Source organism: Ambystoma mexicanum, chromosome 13 (assembly GCF_040938575.1).
Source record: "Ambystoma mexicanum isolate Mex_15411 chromosome 13, UKY_AmexF1_1, whole genome shotgun sequence".
Classification (NCBI taxonomy): Eukaryota; Metazoa; Chordata; class Amphibia; order Caudata; family Ambystomatidae; genus Ambystoma; species Ambystoma mexicanum.
In genome coordinates, this window is record NC_090938.1 from 735,711,234 (window position 1) to 735,728,844 (window position 17,611).

Genomic DNA, 17,611 nt, shown 5'->3' on the forward strand with positions numbered 1-17,611 from the left:
ATGTGTTGGGCTGTCAGTGGGTATATATTGCTAAGGATTGGAAGAGAAGGCTGGGGATTTCTATGGTAGTGTGTGAAAGTGTATAAAGAATAATATCCCAAGATTTAAAGGCATACAAAGTTATCCTGTGTCCCGACACCTGGCCAATAAATAGGGCGTCGGGTGCCCTGGCCTGGCCTTAACCCATACTGGGCAAACTGGAAAGGCCTGGAGGCATACGGGCGCAGAAGGATGGATTCCTACCAAGGATTGCCTGGCATGCTACTGCAGTTGAGAGCAGCCCATTTACAAAAATATCTGTGGCAGTGTGCTGACTTTTATGCTTTTCTTCGTGCTGTATCTTTTATTTTACTTCCAGCTCGTGCTTAATCTTACACAAGTCCTCTCCTGGGTAACCCATCCTACTCGTCGCATATGACAGATGTCACCAAAGATGAGCCGGGCCTGGCTGCACAACCAGAACCAGTCTTCAGTCTCACGTTTATGCTGCACCTTGCATCTGCCTAGAACTGAACATCACTCCAGTCCAAAGCCCAGTCTTCATTTTACCATTAACGGTGTGCATGGAGGCGGGCGGGCGGGGGGGATTCATCTGCTAATGTTAGTGAGTGGTGGGCTGAAAAGTGTGGTGTGGATCAGAACCGGGTTCACACAGAAGCAGAGAATATAGGGGCGCAGAATATGAAATCCGCCCGTGTACACTTTAACACAACTTTAAACTCTAAGACTCTACAGTGTTGTCTGCGTTTACTCGGAACTTCACCAGCATTCAAGGGCGGAGCCTGGCATATCAGCCAATTATCTACTCATTGCCATAAAATGCTGCCTTCATACAGTAGGCTAGTATAGTGGATGGCAGGCTGGCACAGTGTGTAGAGTAATCCAAGAGTAGGCCTTCATAATATATAGGTATATAAACAAGTGAACAATTCAAGGAGTAGGCTGGCTTAATATATAGTTACAGAGCAAATTAAAGATTTGATGAGTAGACTGGAATCGTATATAGTTATTTAATGGGAGAAATATTTGAAAGGACGGCCAGTATTTATATAATAAGTGATAGTCCATGAGCCAGTTGGCATAGTATTCTTTGGGCATGTAATAAGATAAGTATTCAAAGAGTCTGGCCGCACCACTTATAGTCCTACCTAGAGCCTTCCAAGAGTAGGCCAGCACAGTCCATTGGTTTAGGAAACACACTGTTCCAAGAGGAGGCCTAAATATAATGAGCAGGTGCTGAGCACTCAAGACACAATGTGAAGAATTCCAAGGCAACGCTGGAGGAGAGGTCCATTATATGTTCAGTGTCTGAGCTTCAGGTGCCCTACAGAGCTGTCGGCGTCCATGTCTGCAAAACACACTATTTATTAAAAAGTGGGCTAAGGCACCTGATGCCTATTCCGATGCCTATCAGTAGAGTAGCAGAGGGGGGTAAATAGGGTCTTTGGATTCATTTCATCCTAGGAGAAGGGTTATACATGCTAGATTTAAAAGTGGAGTGTGGGATAGTATGTAATGAAAAGTGGGTCATGGCACCGATCCTTGTTAAGATACTGGGTGCGAGGCGGTGAGACTGGCGAATATAAGAACCGATTGGCATATTGCACTGTTTTAGAGGAGTATGCCAGGGTATCGCATCAAAGCAATACAAGCTGAGTAACTGAGTATTTAACAAGAGTGGGCAGCTGGATGCGTTTTGATTAGAAGATTCTGAGCCTCCTAATGGTGTGATAAAATGTTACATGTTAAGAATAATAGCAGGGGTTTCTGTGCAGTCTGGTGAGTGACATGCACGCACATGCATGGCACGCTCACATCAACACAAGCGGGCACCCTAATGTTAGGGTGGATTCACTGCCGGCAGGAGATCCTCCAACCAAGAGGATCTCCTGCTCCTGAAATACATCTAGCTAGGAAAATGCCACTTACCAGCATCATCTTGTGCAGGTCGGACATCTCGGGCACCCTGGCCTTACAGAGGAGGATAACCATGCCGGTGGTGTCCAGCCCTCGGCGCCCGGCCCGTCCGGCCATCTGGATGTACTCGCCTGCAATGCACAGACGTTCATGGTGAGTCAAGGGATACGCCATTCCAGCTCGACGTCATCATTAGTGGCCCTGAGCCAGCCCTCACCATCTATCTAGGGGGTGGGGGGAGCGGGGGTGTGGGGGGAGGATAGTCTATTGATAAATACATGTTGCAATGGCACGGGACATATACCACCACAGAAATTAAGTCGAATATCTGAGCACCGCTTCCATGAGGATTTGGGCACTCTTTCACTCAGACGAAGGACTGCCTAGCAAGTGAATGCCCTGCCCCAAAGTGCATTGGAAATCTTGAAGTATAAACGTTGAGAAAACAACAAATCCCACAAGCATTGGCAAAGCCAACATGTTTTGCTTTTGTGTACGCATGGGATAGGCATTCCCAGCACTGCTTTAATGGTAATAGCTGACCATAAAATGACAACAGCTAGAACATGGGTGAAATTGGATATATGGAAGCTGTGCTTGTCAAATGCCCATCTTATGCCTATACACAAGCCACAGCTGCTGGCTTTGCTAATGCTTGTTTCAACAGGACTGCAGTGCAAAGAATACATGTGGGGACTAGGGCTACAACCTGTTTGAAGCAAACAACTTGAAACCACGCCCACATTTGTAGAAGCCACGCTCTTGACACACCCCTTTTGATATATTTTAAAACTGTATTACAAAAACAGTGGAAGAGAAAAAAATCATGCATGCAGTGTTATGGTTTTCTCGTACCTATATTCGCTTTTTAAAAAAGCAATCTGCATTATTAAAATGTAACAATCATTATATAAGCCTGAAAAGGACATTTGACTAAATTATATAAAACTTACAAGTTTAACCTTGAAAAGGTGAAAAGCTGAGCTGGTTGTGACCAAATTGGATCATCAAACCAGACCTGCCCACAGTTTAAAAACAAGAACACTGAGATTTCTGCTGTTTGTAACTCAAGCCTAAACCCCGCTTCCGTGTTAAATATTCCACTATTGCTTCATCTCAAGGTAAATAAAGGTTGTGTACAATACTAACATGCACGCAAACACACACTCATAGGACAAAAAGTTTACTAGCTAGAAAAAAATGCACGGGTGCAACTTTGTCCAGATGAAATAAATATGTTGATGCTAATCTAAAATAATCCTCCATTTGATGCGCAGAAAGGGCTTATGTAGTTTACATTAGAAGTGGCACAGAATGATAAACTGATTTGCTTAGGTTCACACACTTTAGTTAAATGATGACGCTAGGATTTGAGACCAGTCTTCCATTTAGGGAATGGACCTCGTATTTTCTCAGGTCTAGTTGGTAGAAAGGTGTTCAATGTGTGGAGTTCAAGCATATTATGTTTTAAAGAGAAAAGTGCACACATCACAACTTGACACATCTATAAACCCACATAGAAATATGTTAAACAAAGATTACAATTGTAGATTTATTTTCCCTACTACCTTGATTGGAAGACTACAACTACCAGCATGCAAAGTAATGTGTTATTACAGTAACAAAGGCTGTGAAGTCTGAGTGATTACACAGCCTAAGATGAAAGGCCCCCTCATGCTGCATACTATGCCCATACATTCTCTGCCTCCCTGCATTTGTAAGATAGTGCTGGGTAGGGCATCAGGTCAAGGGACGCAAAACTCACTCAGCTTTGCAATTGTGAGACAGCTCAGTGAGATGAATTTCCTGACAACACTGTGCATGGCACAGCTCTGGTTCCCATAAGGGGATCCAAGCTTTGTAGCTTTATTCTGCAAAACCTACTGAGATGGCTTTGAACACCAGAAATCTCAGAGGTCTCCCTCTCTTCCCCCGAACACCCGCAGAAAGACTCGAAAACCCTGAGTTGTGGGTCCAATCCCAGAGGTTAGGCAGCTCTGTGTCAAATTGGTCAGATTTTAGCAAAATGTGCATTCACGCCATTTGTTAATCTGGCAAGATTTGCCCATCTTGTAGAATTAATAGATGACACAGATTACTTAATTTCTGAAACTGGAATTAGTTTGAAAAGCAGCTGTTAAAAACATTTCTCCAAGCTTTATGTTAAGCTTTGAAAGCCAGTAAATCCTGGGAATAGCTCAGTGGGTTAAGGACTTGAAGCAGAGTTCTAGCTGCAGGTTCCACATAAAACACGGCAATGGGTACATTACCCCATCCAAGCCAACGTTCCAAAAGAAAGTCACACAGAGAATAGCTGAGAGATATTTAACTATTTTATAAAGCGCACTCTAATAACAGAAGGGTCTGTTGCAATTTTTAAAAAACGTTGCCAATGCCGCCCAATCAAAATAATATTATAGGAGCAAGAAGGTTTACAAGCTGGTTTAAGCTAATGTGACATTATGCCGACTCTTTCCAATCCATTCATAGGCTACGCCAGTCATGAAATCCGGCCAGAACATGTTTTCCACCAGAATCAGATTCATTTTGTCAGATGTGATAAGAGGTTGAGTCGGGTACACTGACTTTTCCACATTTATCCCAACCTTTGGCAGAAACTGGCCTATTAAATCTCCCCATGTTATCTCGCTTTATTTATATGATATTTATAGTGCGCACAAAGACCATGAGGCGAGTGAGAGAGGGGGAAGTCAAGGAACTAAAACAGAAGGCTCTTTAGAGCCTTTCGGAATGGAAGAAACCTGTGACGTTTGCAAAGATCTAAAGGCAAAGCGTTCCAAAGGGTAGGGGCAAGAACGGAAAAGCATCTGCCTCCAGCTCTAGCACGATAAAATCTGGGAACGAGTAGCAGAAGTTTATTAGTAGAGCAGAGTGATCGACTAGCAGCGCAAGGCAGCATCCTCGACAGTAGGAATTCAGGCCCTATATTATGAATTGCCCGGGAACCATACAGAGAACCTTGATCTTAATTTGGCTGCTGATGGGAAGCCAGTGAAGTTGATGTAAAAGTTTACGGGAGTGAGCAAGTCTTGGGGCGCCACGGGCACTACGTGCAGCAGCATTCTGCAGAGTTTGGCGTCACTGTAATAACCTCTCCGGCTGCCCGAGGTAAATTGCATTGAGAGCTCATGATTGAAGCTGTGACCATTTTTGCCCTAAGAGCAGGTCGGAGGAGGGGGAAGAACTTTTTTTTAGAGCCTTCAGTTTAAGAAATCGGGTCCGGCAAACTGCCGAGACCGGAGCTTTCTGCGAGCCAGTGGTCATAAGTTTGATCCCAAGACTTTTAACCATGGGGGAGGGATCAGGACAAATTGGCAATGGACCAAAAGCAAACTTTGACCACTAGTCAGCTTCTTTCCCACCACTGCCTCTTTACTCTATATGGTGGTTTTGAAGCAGGGACGTATGCTCCCTACCGCCATGTCAGTTAGGTGTGTGTAGTGCATTTTGTGCTGAGTGTCTCTTTACATTCTGGAATTCCTAGTTTTGCTTTTCATTTATCATTGCAGAGCTGTAAGCGACAAAATGCAAAAAAGTAGGCAGGCCTCGCTGCTCTATTCACAAGTGACACCTCAACCACTTGCAGTGTTTTAAGTTTGCTGTGTGTTGGTTGCATTATTAATCAACTTTGCTTGATTTTTTATTACTGAAAACATGCATCCAGCATAATGTTTCGCATTGGAGTGATTAAAAGGAACAAGTTACTTACCTGTAACTGTTGTTCTCCAGCATGGGTCTGGCATGGATTCACATGCTCATGAATATTCCCCGTCGTCAGGCTGGGAATCCTCGGTAAAGAAAAAACCAGTATCAGTTTCGTTTCTGATCTGTCTTTCGTAGTAATAACCAATCACTGGTCTCTGCGTCATACTGACCACAGCCAATGACTGCCCTCTACCCAAGCACCGCCTCTGGCAGCCATCTTCAGATTTGGAAGCACGTGAAGTGGCAGTATGACCAAGTGAAGAGCCGCAGAGGGGTAGGCGGGAGGGTTCGCATGTGAATCCATGCCAGACCCATGCTGGAGAACAACAGTTACAGGTAAGTAACTTGTTCCTTCTCCAGCATGGGGTCTGGCATGGATTCACATGCTCATGAATAAAGAATACATAGCAGTACACACATGCACAACCACGGGAGGTGGCAAAGGCTCAACATTAAGCATCACATCAACTCAACATTAAGCATCTTACCTCCTCACCAGGCTCACCTCAGGCGAACAGGTTGCGCAGCACTGCTTGGCCGACCCTGGACTCCTCCCTGGAATCCCGGTCGACGCAGTAGAATTTCGTGAAGGTGTGCGTCGACCTCCACGTAGCAGCCCTGCATATGTCCAGCAGGGGCACACCAGATAGGAACGCCGTGGTAGCTGCGATCGCTCTGGTGGAATGGGCTCTCGGACGGCCAGGCAGCGGTCGGTTTGCCAACCGGTGACAGTACATGATACAGCCGGAGAGCCATCTGGAGATGGAAGCCTTCGAGAGAGCCTTCCCCTGATTGACAGGTCCAAAGTTCACAAAGAGTTGTGACGTCTTCCGAAAACCTTTCGTGCGGTCCACGTAGAACTTCAGCGCTCTAGCTACATCCAGCGAGTGCAAAGTCCTCTCAGCCGGCGACGAAGGCGACGGGAAGAACACAGGTAACACCAAGGGTTCGTTGAGATGAAAGTCCGACGGTACCTTGGGCATGAAGGAGGGGTGCGTCCTGAGCACTACCCTCGTGTCGTGGAAAGTCAAGTACGGGGCCTTGCAGGAAAGGGCCTGGATCTCTCCCACTCGTCGTGCGGAGGTGATGGCCACGAGAAAAGCTGTTTTCCACGATAGAAACTTCAACGGGGCCGAGTGCAGAGGCTCGAACGGAGGTCCCATAAGTTTGGTCAGCACCACGTTGAGCTCCCACGCCGGGGCCGGAGCCTTCACCGGCGGGAACGATCTGAACAGTCCCTTCATGAACTCTTTCACCAGACGATGAGACCACAAGGACGTCCGGCCCGTGGTTCTGGTGTATCGGGAGATCGCAGCAAGATGAATCTTGATGGACGCGTGTGCCAGACCAGCTTTGGCCAGCGTCAGCAGGTACGGCAGCACTTGGGGAGCCGTAATCCGTAGAGGGTTAATCTTCTGTGCGTGGCACCAGACAGAAAACCTCTTCCATTTGTGTCCGTAGCATTTAAGAGTCGAGGACGCCCTGGCCTTTGCAAGAACCTCTCTGCAATCGGCCGGTATGTCGTATCCTCCAAACTCTAGCGCTGCAGGAGCCAGGCCTGCAAGTTCAGCGACTTCGGGTCGTGGTGGAGGATGGCGCCTCCTTCCCTGGAGAGTAGATCCGCGTCCGCCGGCAGCTTGATTGGCGGGGACGCCGACAAGTCCAGAAGGTCCGGGAACCATATCTGCCTCGGCCACGCAGGTGCGACGAGGATCATCCTGCACCGTGACCTCTTGAGCTGGTTGACGAGCCGGATTAGCAGAGGCAAGGGAGGGAACGCGTAGAGGAACAGGCCCTCCCAGGGGAACGAGAAAGCATCGCCCATGCTCCTCGTCTGGGGAAACCTGCTGGCGAACCTCCGGCACTTGGTGTTCGTCGCCGTCGCGAACAGGTCGATCTGGGGTGTGCCCCACCGTCGGAAGAGGCGATCCACCAGATCCTGCCGTAGTTCCCACTCGTGGCACGAGCGCAGCTCCCTGCTGAGTGAGTCGGCGATGGTGTTTTTTATCCCTGCCAGATGAAACGGCACCAGAAGAATCCCTTGGGCGACGGCCCAATGCCACAGGTCCTGCGCCTCCTTGGACAGCGCTGGGGACCTGGTTCCGCCCTGTTTCCTGATGTAAAACATGGTGGTGGTGTTGTCGGTGAAGATCCTCACCACCTTGCCCTTGAGGGACGGAAGGAAGGACCTGAGGGCCCAAAACACTGCACGGAGCTCCAGGACGTTGATATGCAGGGACTTCTCCGTCGGGAGCCAGAGTCCCCTTGCGTGCAGGTTTTCGGTGTGCGCTCCCCACCCTTCTAGGGAGGCATCCGTGGTCACAGTCACCTGGTGGGCTGGGGTCTGGAAGTCCATGCCCGCCGTCAGATGCGCGCGGGTGCCCCACCACCGTATCGCTCGTCGGAAACTCTCGTCGAGCTTGATCCTTTCCTCGAAGCTGCCCGTCGTCTGGATCCAGCGCGCATCCAGGAACTCTTGCAACGGGCGCATCCGGAGCCTGCACATGGGAATGAGTAGATGCAGGAAGACATCATCCCGAGGAGGGACTTGATGGACCTCACCTTGGCCGCGTCGGCCACCAACATCCGTTGCACCTTGCCCAGGATGGTCCTGGTCCTCTCCTCCGACGGGGAGGCCAGAAGGGACACTGTGTCGAGCCTCGCTCCCAGAAACAGTGCGACTTGCGCGGGCACCAGGTGGGATTTGGCGTAGTTCACGGAGAATCCCAGGTCCGTGAGGAGTTGGACGGTCCTTGCCGTGTGGACCACGGCGAGCTCCCTCGTCTTGGCGCGGATGAGCCAGTCGTCCAGGTAGGGGTAGACGTGAATCCCCTCGCGGCGCAGCTGCGCCGCCACCGGTGCGAGGCACTTGGTGAAAACCCTGGGTGCCGACCGCAGTCCGAAGGGAAGGGCTTTGAACTGGTAATGACGCCCTTGGACCACGAATCTGAGGAATTTTCGGTGCCCCTTTAGGATGGGAATGTGGAAGTAGGCATCCTCCAAATCCAACGACGATAGGAAGTCTCCTTCCTCCAGCTGACCCAGGACGTGCTGGAGGGTGACCATCCGGAACTTCTGCGCCTTGATGAACTTGTTCAGGCGTCGCAGGTCCAGGATGGGGCGCCATCCTCCCGTCTTCTTCTTCACGAGGAAGTAACGCGAGTAGACTCCGGAGCCCCGAAGCCTCTTTGGGACGAGTTCGATGGCGCCCTTTCTGAGCATCGCCTTTACCTCCAGGAGAAGTTGAGGGACGTGAAGTTCTTTCCTGGCCACGGGGGGGACGCGCGGGCACCTTCTTTGAAACTCGAGCGCGTGGCCCCGGGCCAGGGCGTCCAGCACCCAACGGTCGGTGGAGATGGACTCCCACACGCTGACGAAGCCCGCCAGCCGGCCTCCCACCGGGGTGCTTCGGTGGGGGCCCGACCCCACGGCCGGTTCAATCCTGCTTGGACGCGGCCTTGCCGCCTTGGCCTCCTTGGCGACGACGGCGGGGTCCGCCAGACTTGCCTCGTCCTCTGTAGGCCTCTTGCGACGACGAGCGGGCCGCTTGACGGTAGGAAGCGAAACCGCCGCCGGAACCTTTGGAGGCGCCCTTGCCTCCGCCGCTCCGAAAGGGCGTCCGCCGTTGCTGCAGTACTCCAAGGGCCCGGGCCGTCTCAGTATCCGCCTTGATGGCCTGAAGGGAATCGTCCACTGTCTTCCCAAACAGGTTGTTCCCGTCGAAGGGCATGTCCAGGACCCTGGTCTGGACGTCCTGCCGAAAGTCCGTAGCCTTGAGCCATCCGCGACGTCGAAGGCAAACGCCGTTGCCCATCTGGCGGAACCCAGTGTCGGCGATGTCCGTCGCCACGGTGATGGCGTGGTCCGAGGCCACCTCACCTTCCTGCAGGATCTCAAGGGCCTCCGCCCTCTTGTCGTCCGGCAGAAAATCCAGCAGGGGAGCTATCTTGTACCAGAGTTCCCTGTCGTAGCGGGCCACGATAGCCAAGGCGTTGGCCGCTTTAATCGTCGTCGCCGCCGACGAGATGACTCTGCGCCCCATGGCATCCAATTTCTTTCCCTCGCCGTCCGGCGGGGAAGTCGACGTGGAGGCCGCACCCCCCCCGCTTTCTTCCTGGCTGCCGCGGAGACGACGGAGTCCGGGGTAGGCTGCGCCCGGAGGCATAGGGGGGCCGAGTCCGGGACCCGGTACCTTTTCTCGTACCGGTCTCTTTTCGCTGGCGTCGTGGAAGGGTTCTTGAGGAGGGAAAGGCCCTCATCCCAAATGTCGTCCAACAGAGGCACTGCGAGGACCGTCTTCCTCTTGGTCTCGCGCCGTTGGTAAAGGAAGCCTTCCTTTTTCTTCTCCTCAGGGCAGAGTTGGAAAAGCTCGGATGCCCTGGCGATCATTGAGTGGAACGATCCAATCTCGTCGGGCGGAGAAGCCCTGGTGGGAGGCGACGACGGAAAATCCTCGTCGTATGCCTCGTCGTCCGTACCCGTCGCTGCCGTGTCAGTCCCCGTATCATCCCCTCGGGTGGACGGGGAGGAGGGCTGGACGGGGCGCGACGGTTGAAAAGGAGGCGGTGGATGAATCCTTCTTTTCTTGGTAGGGGGAACACCAGAAGGTCCCGGTTCTGGATCCCCCGACGGGAGAGGTTCCTCCGTCGGTAACGGTAGTCTCGTCCTTATCTCGGAGCATAAGGACTGTATAGCCAACAAAATGGCCGCTGAGTTGTCTTGCGGCGCTGGCAGAGGGGAATCCGACGGGCGAGCAGGGGCCCCGTCGGTATCCTCGACGATGTCGTCGTCGTCACCTGCGTCGGGGCCCATTCCGACGGGCTGGTCTTGTTCCACGCCTAGGCCGTGGCTTAAGACCTCGATCAGTTCCTCTTCTGAGGTTGAGGCCGAATCTACGCCGACGCCCTGCCCCCCCTTCTTCCCCACGGAGGGTTTCACGGGGGTCCTATCGATGGGCACGAAAGAAGACTCCCTCAGAGGAGGCAGGGAGATTCTGGGCCCCGAGGCCGCCACCACTGGTGCAGCCTCCACAGGCTGGGCCAGGGCCGCCGCGACCGTTTCGATAGAGGGCTTGGTCGAATGGATCAAGGCCTTCACCACCTTAGGTGCGCTCACCGCCTTATCCTTGAGGGAGGGGGCACTGCCACGCTCCTCCTCTGCCTTAGAGCTCGACCGGGGTCTCTCCAGGAGCTTCGCCGGGTGCTCGGCCTTCCTCTTACCCGACCCAGAGCGTTGGCTCGTGGTTGATGGTGCCGGGGAGGGTGCGCCCTGCCTGGCGCCCGTAGAGCCCGACCGTTCGGCGCTCCCGGTGCCAGCGGACTCGCGGTGCTTGGCCTTATGTTGGGCCCCCGTCGCCGGGGCGCCCTCAAAGGTCTTAGAAGACCGCTCAGCTTTCTTCTTCTTCTCGCCAGACGGGCTCTTACCCTCCAGCCAGCTGGCGAGACGTTGATGGCGGTCCTTCATGGTCCGTTCCGACATGTTGCCGCAAAACGCACAGTCCTTCTCCACGTGCGTCTTGTCCCCATGAAGGCAGTAAAGGCAGAAAGAGTGTTCGTCCTCCTTGAAGACGTTCTGCAGCTGGCATCCAGGGCAGGCCCTGAACAGCTTTCCGGGCGTCGAGCTTCCCTTCTCCTGGGCCATCTCCGAGACCGGGCCTGAGAAGCTTCTGGAGTCCTCCGAAGCGTAGCTCGACGAAATCTTCACCCTTGAGGGGCACAGATGAATCCGACACGGGTCCCCGTTGATCGGATGTAGGATCGGTGGAGCTTGAGGCTCTTTTGACCGAAAGAATCGAAGTTTTTGTGAAAAAGCGCGAAAAAATAGCACTAACGCTCGAGAGCAATAGCACGAGGATCCCAACACATGAACGTGCGGTAAAAATCTGAAGATGGCTGCCAGAGGCGGTGCTTGGGTAGAGGGCAGTCATTGGCTGTGGTCAGTATGACGCAGAGACCAGTGATTGGTTATTACTACGAAAGACAGATCAGAAACGAAACTGATACTGGTTTTTTCTTTACCGAGGATTCCCAGCCTGACGACGGGGAATATTCATGAGCATGTGAATCCATGCCAGACCCCATGCTGGAGAATGTGCAGTTTTGCAAAAACATACTTTTTTTGCTTTTAAACAATCAGGCAGCTTTGTACATTTCTATAAATATACAATGGACCTTTTTTCACAAATAAAAAAAATAGCTGGGATAGACCTGTTGCCCGGGCTCGACTTTAAAATGCATATTGTCCATCAAAATTAACAGCCCCAACATCAGGCCAGGACGAAGGCTCAGGGGCAATGCGTTTGTCTCGGAATCAAAACAACACAGAGCAACACAGGTTTGAATCCCGATCCAGCGCTTAGAGACTGGTCTCCCATATTAAGTGCGATATAAACTATTCATTCATTAATTAGCACTTTACACGAAGAATCTCATTCAGCTTTGGCTGACAACACATCTTAAAACCACACAGGCCGCTTGCCCCTGGCTTCTGAGTCTTTCAGGACAAAGCTCAAAGTATGGTCAGTCCAGCCTAAAGCCAGGCAGGTGGCAACTCTAGCAGGGACACACACATTGCTTATATGTCAAGTGAAGAGACACTCAGTTAAGGCATTTTTATCACACCAGTAGTCCATTTACAGCTGCAATTAAGCCATTAACTCTCATCAGAGGACTTGGAAAGAACACAGGAAGCCCAAAGGGAGTCACTGCCTAATAGACCAAGCTCAAAGAGGTCCTGTAAGGGTTTGCTTTGGGTTGCTAAAGGCAGGCTACAGGGATTAGCATGGCCATGACAATTACTGGGTCGGTAAATAATCAAACGCCCAAAAAGCTTTATGTCTTTCCTCACACCTCATCTCCGGCCTCTGTACTCCAATGCAATAGTCTTGGCCACGTAATGGCCAAAACTGCGAAACGGTCTTGTGCTGTGTTTGTTAGTAGTGGCCAATTCTGAAGCTACGGAGCTAGCAGCAGACTAGGGGCATTGAGGCCACGGTACCAGAGTTCTTTTTTTTAGCATGTCATGGATGTAAGGCTTTACGTTTTCTGCTCTGTCTTTCCTTTTAGCCCATACCTGCAGAGATTATTTTGCAATCTCAGATGCGGGCAGTTCAGGCACCTTCTCAGATTCAATGCTAACATGGGAGTTCAGAGGTTATGCGGTCCGGGCCAGAGTTTTTACTTGCAGTTCCAATTCCACTGTAAAATCAGGAGGCTGGAGGGGATTTTGATTACCATGCACTGTGATTGCGAAAGTCCTGCGCTCCCGTCATTTGTCAGTCCCGGGAGAGGTTTTGTATTTGCTCATCTCAGCCCACACAGGTGTAGGGTTCAACTGTTCCCGGCTTAAACATATAAACATTTCCCAAGGCCGCAAGCAACAATCTTTTAAGTACACAGCATAGCATGAATCTATGCTGCTTGCACTGTTGCAGGACCCTGGCATGCTTTGTTGCTGCACACACAGGTGCACAGGACAGGGGAGTAACCAGCATTGCAAGAGAGGGGGCGAGCCACAAAAAAAGTCCTGCTACTTTCCCCCCAAATGCACCTTGGAAGATTCATGCTAAACTGACACACAGTCGTTCCTGCCCCCCATAGGATGACTTGACTCTGTAGCCTCTCTATGTTAGGGTACATTTTCACTTTCATGCACAATCTCCACCACATGCGAGTCCCCCAGCTGGATTCATGGACTTTTGGTCTATTCCCCTGAGTGAGTGGGAACACTCATTCTTTTACCCTCTCTTTTGGGATCCTTTGTATTTCCTTTCATACCTTCTTCTTAGAGCAATACTTTCCTCCAAGTTGTATGGCATCTGTCTTTTGACTTTTGCCACACACGGCACTGGGCGTCGTAGCTGGGAGCACCCTGAGCTTCCCTTTTTATTGTCTGTTATTTTCTTTGTGAGAACCTATGTTCCCAAGGGCAGGGAGACATTTAGAAGCCTTCCTGTGTTCTCTGTTGTGAGATCAGCACACCCCACCGTATGTAGCGTGCTGAGGGGTTGCACTATGTCCCCTTTCTCACTGCTCCTGTTACTTTTTGGTTACAGTGACATGCTAATCTGAATGGCTGGTGGCAGTGGTTTTCTCCTACCTACTTTTGTGCAATGTTGACTTCGAGGCTGTACTCACAGGATCAGTAGTGAACAGAAGGGTCACCATTGACCCAAAATGGTGGCAGGGTTCTATTTTTTTGCCATTTCTTGTTGGCTTGCTTGTCGCTTCTTGGGCCTCATTCTGCCGTGCTGGGTGGGCTGACTTTTGTCTTCGGCGGGAATCCTTTGTGAAGCCCGCCAAGGCTCCAGCTGTTCTTTGTCTCCTTGTGTGCATGCCTCAAACCAATTCCAACTGGGGGGCTGGCTGTCTCGAAAGGACAGCCACCACCCAGAGTTTAAATGGTGTCTGTGTGCAGATTGGCCGGGTTCCTGCATAAAAGGCATGGATCCTGAGGCTGAAGACAAGCTGAAGACAAGCTTCCCCCTGGAATAGAAGAATCGATGAGGAAGAAGAGAAGAGATGTCTGCAGCCACTTCCAGACGACCAGAGATTCCTTCTGTGTAATCATTGCTGTCCGACCCCTTCTTCCAAGCATTAGGAGAACTCCAAAGAGGACCACTCTCCCCTTTAGATTGGTGGGAGCAGCCATCCCACAATGAGCTGTGACCTTCACGGGCTGCAAACTGCCACTACCTTGGTGTCTTCTGGCCACTGAGGAGTGCATCATCTTCTGAGATCGAATCCTCACAAAATGTTGGTGGGCTCCTTCCAGACCTCCTTGAAGTGACCTCACCAGAGTGCTGGATCGAGAAAGTGAGACGAATTGACAAGGTGGTAATCGTTCTTCACTGGTGCTTCCCAAAAGGCCCCAAAATCATAGAACCCTGAAGAATCCTTTGCTGGAAGCCTCTTCACTTGAATGCTGCTGTGAGATCCACGCCAGTGTCCCTTCTTTTGTCTGGTTGACCAAGAATCTGGTGACCGGGTCCGCTGCTGCTGCATCGTTGGGGCCTTGAGCTACATCCTCTTCTTCATGCCTAAGGTACTGTGAGACTCCTGGTAGAACTTACCTAGAGTTGTTTTGCTGCTCCTGTGTTGCTGGCGTGCTGATTTGCTTGGTTGGGAATTTGCCCATTCCTGTTCGCCTACGCATAACACCTGTGTGCCTGCAGGAAGCCTTCTACAAAGTCCCTGATCCTTTTTTCCAAAGGAGATTGTTACTTACTTGCTACAGAAGATTTCCTCTGGAACATTTGAACTTTCTACAGCTGTCTCTTACCTGGTTTGCCCTCCAATATGACTGAGACATTCATAACTAGATAGGGATGGACTTCTGAAGTGTTAGGCCTCTATGAAATTATTGCAAAGTGTTTTGGTTCATTTATTTTACCTGAAAGTTATTACAAAAGTACCTTTGAATTGTATACTGTAAATAATGCATCTAAAATTACTTGTTTGTGTTATAGTACTTCCCTTTACCTTCACTTATATATAAAATAAACCTTTATTTTATATAACTGTTACTGTCACCGTTTCTTTGGCTTATGAGTATACTCTACGTTTTGTGTACCAATTGATGAATCTGGTGTGATCATCCCAAAAAACCCAACATGGGCCTCTTCTCATGTGGCCAGGGAAAGGCAGCCACTACCTGACCCAGACGCTGGGGGTGGTGTTAGGTGGGAGGATCACATGGGAGTGGAAACATGTCAAGGGGAGTGGGATCCCTCTCTATATAATTTCCCTAATGATCCTCAAACCTTAATGGCTTATTGTGAGATTGACAATTTTGATTTGAAACCAAACAAGAGCATTATGGACTACAAGGCCCATAATGCTTTTAGTACTGAGACGAGGAAGAGGAGATCGGAGTTAAAGAATGGGTTTGAGAGGTCTAGTTGTTTTAACGTAAAACACCTGAGTGGAATTTTAAATACTTGAACGCCCTTCAGGTGCGAGAGAAGCAGCAGCAGGAATAAGCAGAAGCTTCTGGTGTTGTGGCAGCAGCCGAACAGTGTGTACTAGATGTGGCAGCGTTCAGGACAACTTGGCTGTGCGGAAGATGCGCAGTGGGAAGCGTTGCTGAAGCGAGCCACGCTCTGTGGTGGCGACACTCCCAAAACGCAGTAAACTGCTCCGGTGCTGCATTCACACCAGATAGTGTGCAGAGCTGCAAGAGCTCCCTAGAATGTTGGCACGTAAGGCGGCAGAACGAGAGGACCTGTCAGAAGCAGAAGAGATCCCAAAGAGAGAAGAGGCAACATCGGTGAGTCAGGAGACGCAAAAGCATGCCAGTGAGTTGGCCTGAAACAGGTGACCGTAGGGCGCTCCAAAGGAAAACGCTAGGTGATGGGAATTATTTGGAATACCGAACCATTAAATTAAGGCGAACTGAGCGCAACTCTCTTAATGTAGGATTCCAAATAGGGGTCCATTGTAACTCAAATTGCCACAGCCAAATAAGATTGATAATCAGGCGAACTGGGTTTAACTCTCCTAATGTGGGACTCCAAATAGGGGAACTTTGTAACCTGCATTACATACAGCCAAGAGGTTGCACCATCAGAAAACAAAGGCTGCAGGAGCAAAGAGAGAACTGTAACCTGACATTGCCAAAAGTCAAGCAAGATAAGAATTATCCTTTTGTGGAATACGAATTGTGAAAAGATGTAAACCCTTTTGATGAAAGCTAAAAGAATATCAAGAGAAGCAGTTGTTGTGTGGAGAGTTTGGAACAAGCATTACCAGAGAGTACACAATTGTAGTAGTAGGGGTTTTAAGCGAGTAAACCAGGAAAGAGAATAAGTGTAGTTAGTCCTGGTAGGCGAGTGGACCAGGAAGAAGTGATTCTAAGAACCTGGATTGTGGTAAAAAGATTTTTATAGAAATGTTGACTCCATTAGTTTGTTTTGATAAACTGCTGCATTTCAGAAAGTGATTGTTGAAACCATACTAAGTGTTTTCCTTTGAAGACAAACTAATAGGTGCTTACAAGTGATTGGCCTGTTGAGAAAAGAAAACTTATCTCAAGCAGGAGGTATTTGGAAGGAAAAGATTTGATCTTCCAAACAGGAAGTTGTGAAAACAAACAATTGCTTCGATTGTGACCAAAACTTTGGAGAGAGAATAACTTTGCCAATTGAAAGGGCTTTTTATTTTGAGTAAGCCTTTGGAAGAGTGAAAGGAAACATTGAATGAAAAAGACTTTGTATGATACATTGAAAGGAACTTTGTTACTATTTAGAACTATTTTGAAATTGGACTTTGTTCTGAATATTCCTGAATTGATCCAGGGGAAGGGAATCCAACCCTGGTCACTAGGAGCACTGGTTATACATTTTGAGCTCAACATTGTATGTTATTTTGTGGGATTTATGAAAGCAAACCAAACCTTGTTTTATGTTGTTGTATATATAAGTGTGCAGGTCAGACACTTTCTGGACACAGGGTCATTTTTCTTTAGCCTTAATTTGCTAGGCAGGGACATCTTTGTTAGGTTAGGGAAAGACAGGTCTTTGTTTCACCGCTTTTTATTTACTAAAATTGCAACTTGTGAACAAACTATACCTGTGTGTCAGTCTCACTTCTCTGACCCCTTACATCTACCTACAACCACTTTCTCCGTCCTAAGATAAGCCTGGCTACTCAGCTAATGCTATAAACAAAACATGTGTGGTTCAGGCCTATACTAAGAGTTGGAGCCCTGTGTCCCTAGTCTGAGTCTTCTATAGTCCTACATAAGGCAGACTTTTGTAAAACTCCCTAACACTCTGTCTGAAACATTCGGACAAGAGTGGGACATGACGCAGTGTGCTCCTGCTCTGCATCTGGCTCTGCCCCTTATTGGGTATGCAATGCAGTCAATGGCCTGGAATGGGACCAGAGTGTGCTCCTGCTATGCCCCCCCCATTGTGCATGGAGGGTGCAGAGCAGGAGCACACAGCCACACTGCTGTCTGTGTTCTGCCC

At 49.8% G+C, this 17,611-nt stretch overlaps 1 protein-coding gene across 1 annotated transcript in view; it reads right to left on the minus strand.

The window, feature by feature from the left end:
* The window catches only part of SKIC2 (SKI2 subunit of superkiller complex), a 403,793-nt gene that overhangs the window by 127,960 nt on the left and 258,222 nt on the right, over nt 1–17,611 (minus strand). The window contains exon 19 of the mRNA XM_069635003.1: nt 1,930–2,048. Coding sequence (XP_069491104.1) covers nt 1,930–2,048 — 119 coding nt within the window. The remainder of the gene's footprint in view (nt 1–1,929; nt 2,049–17,611) is intronic.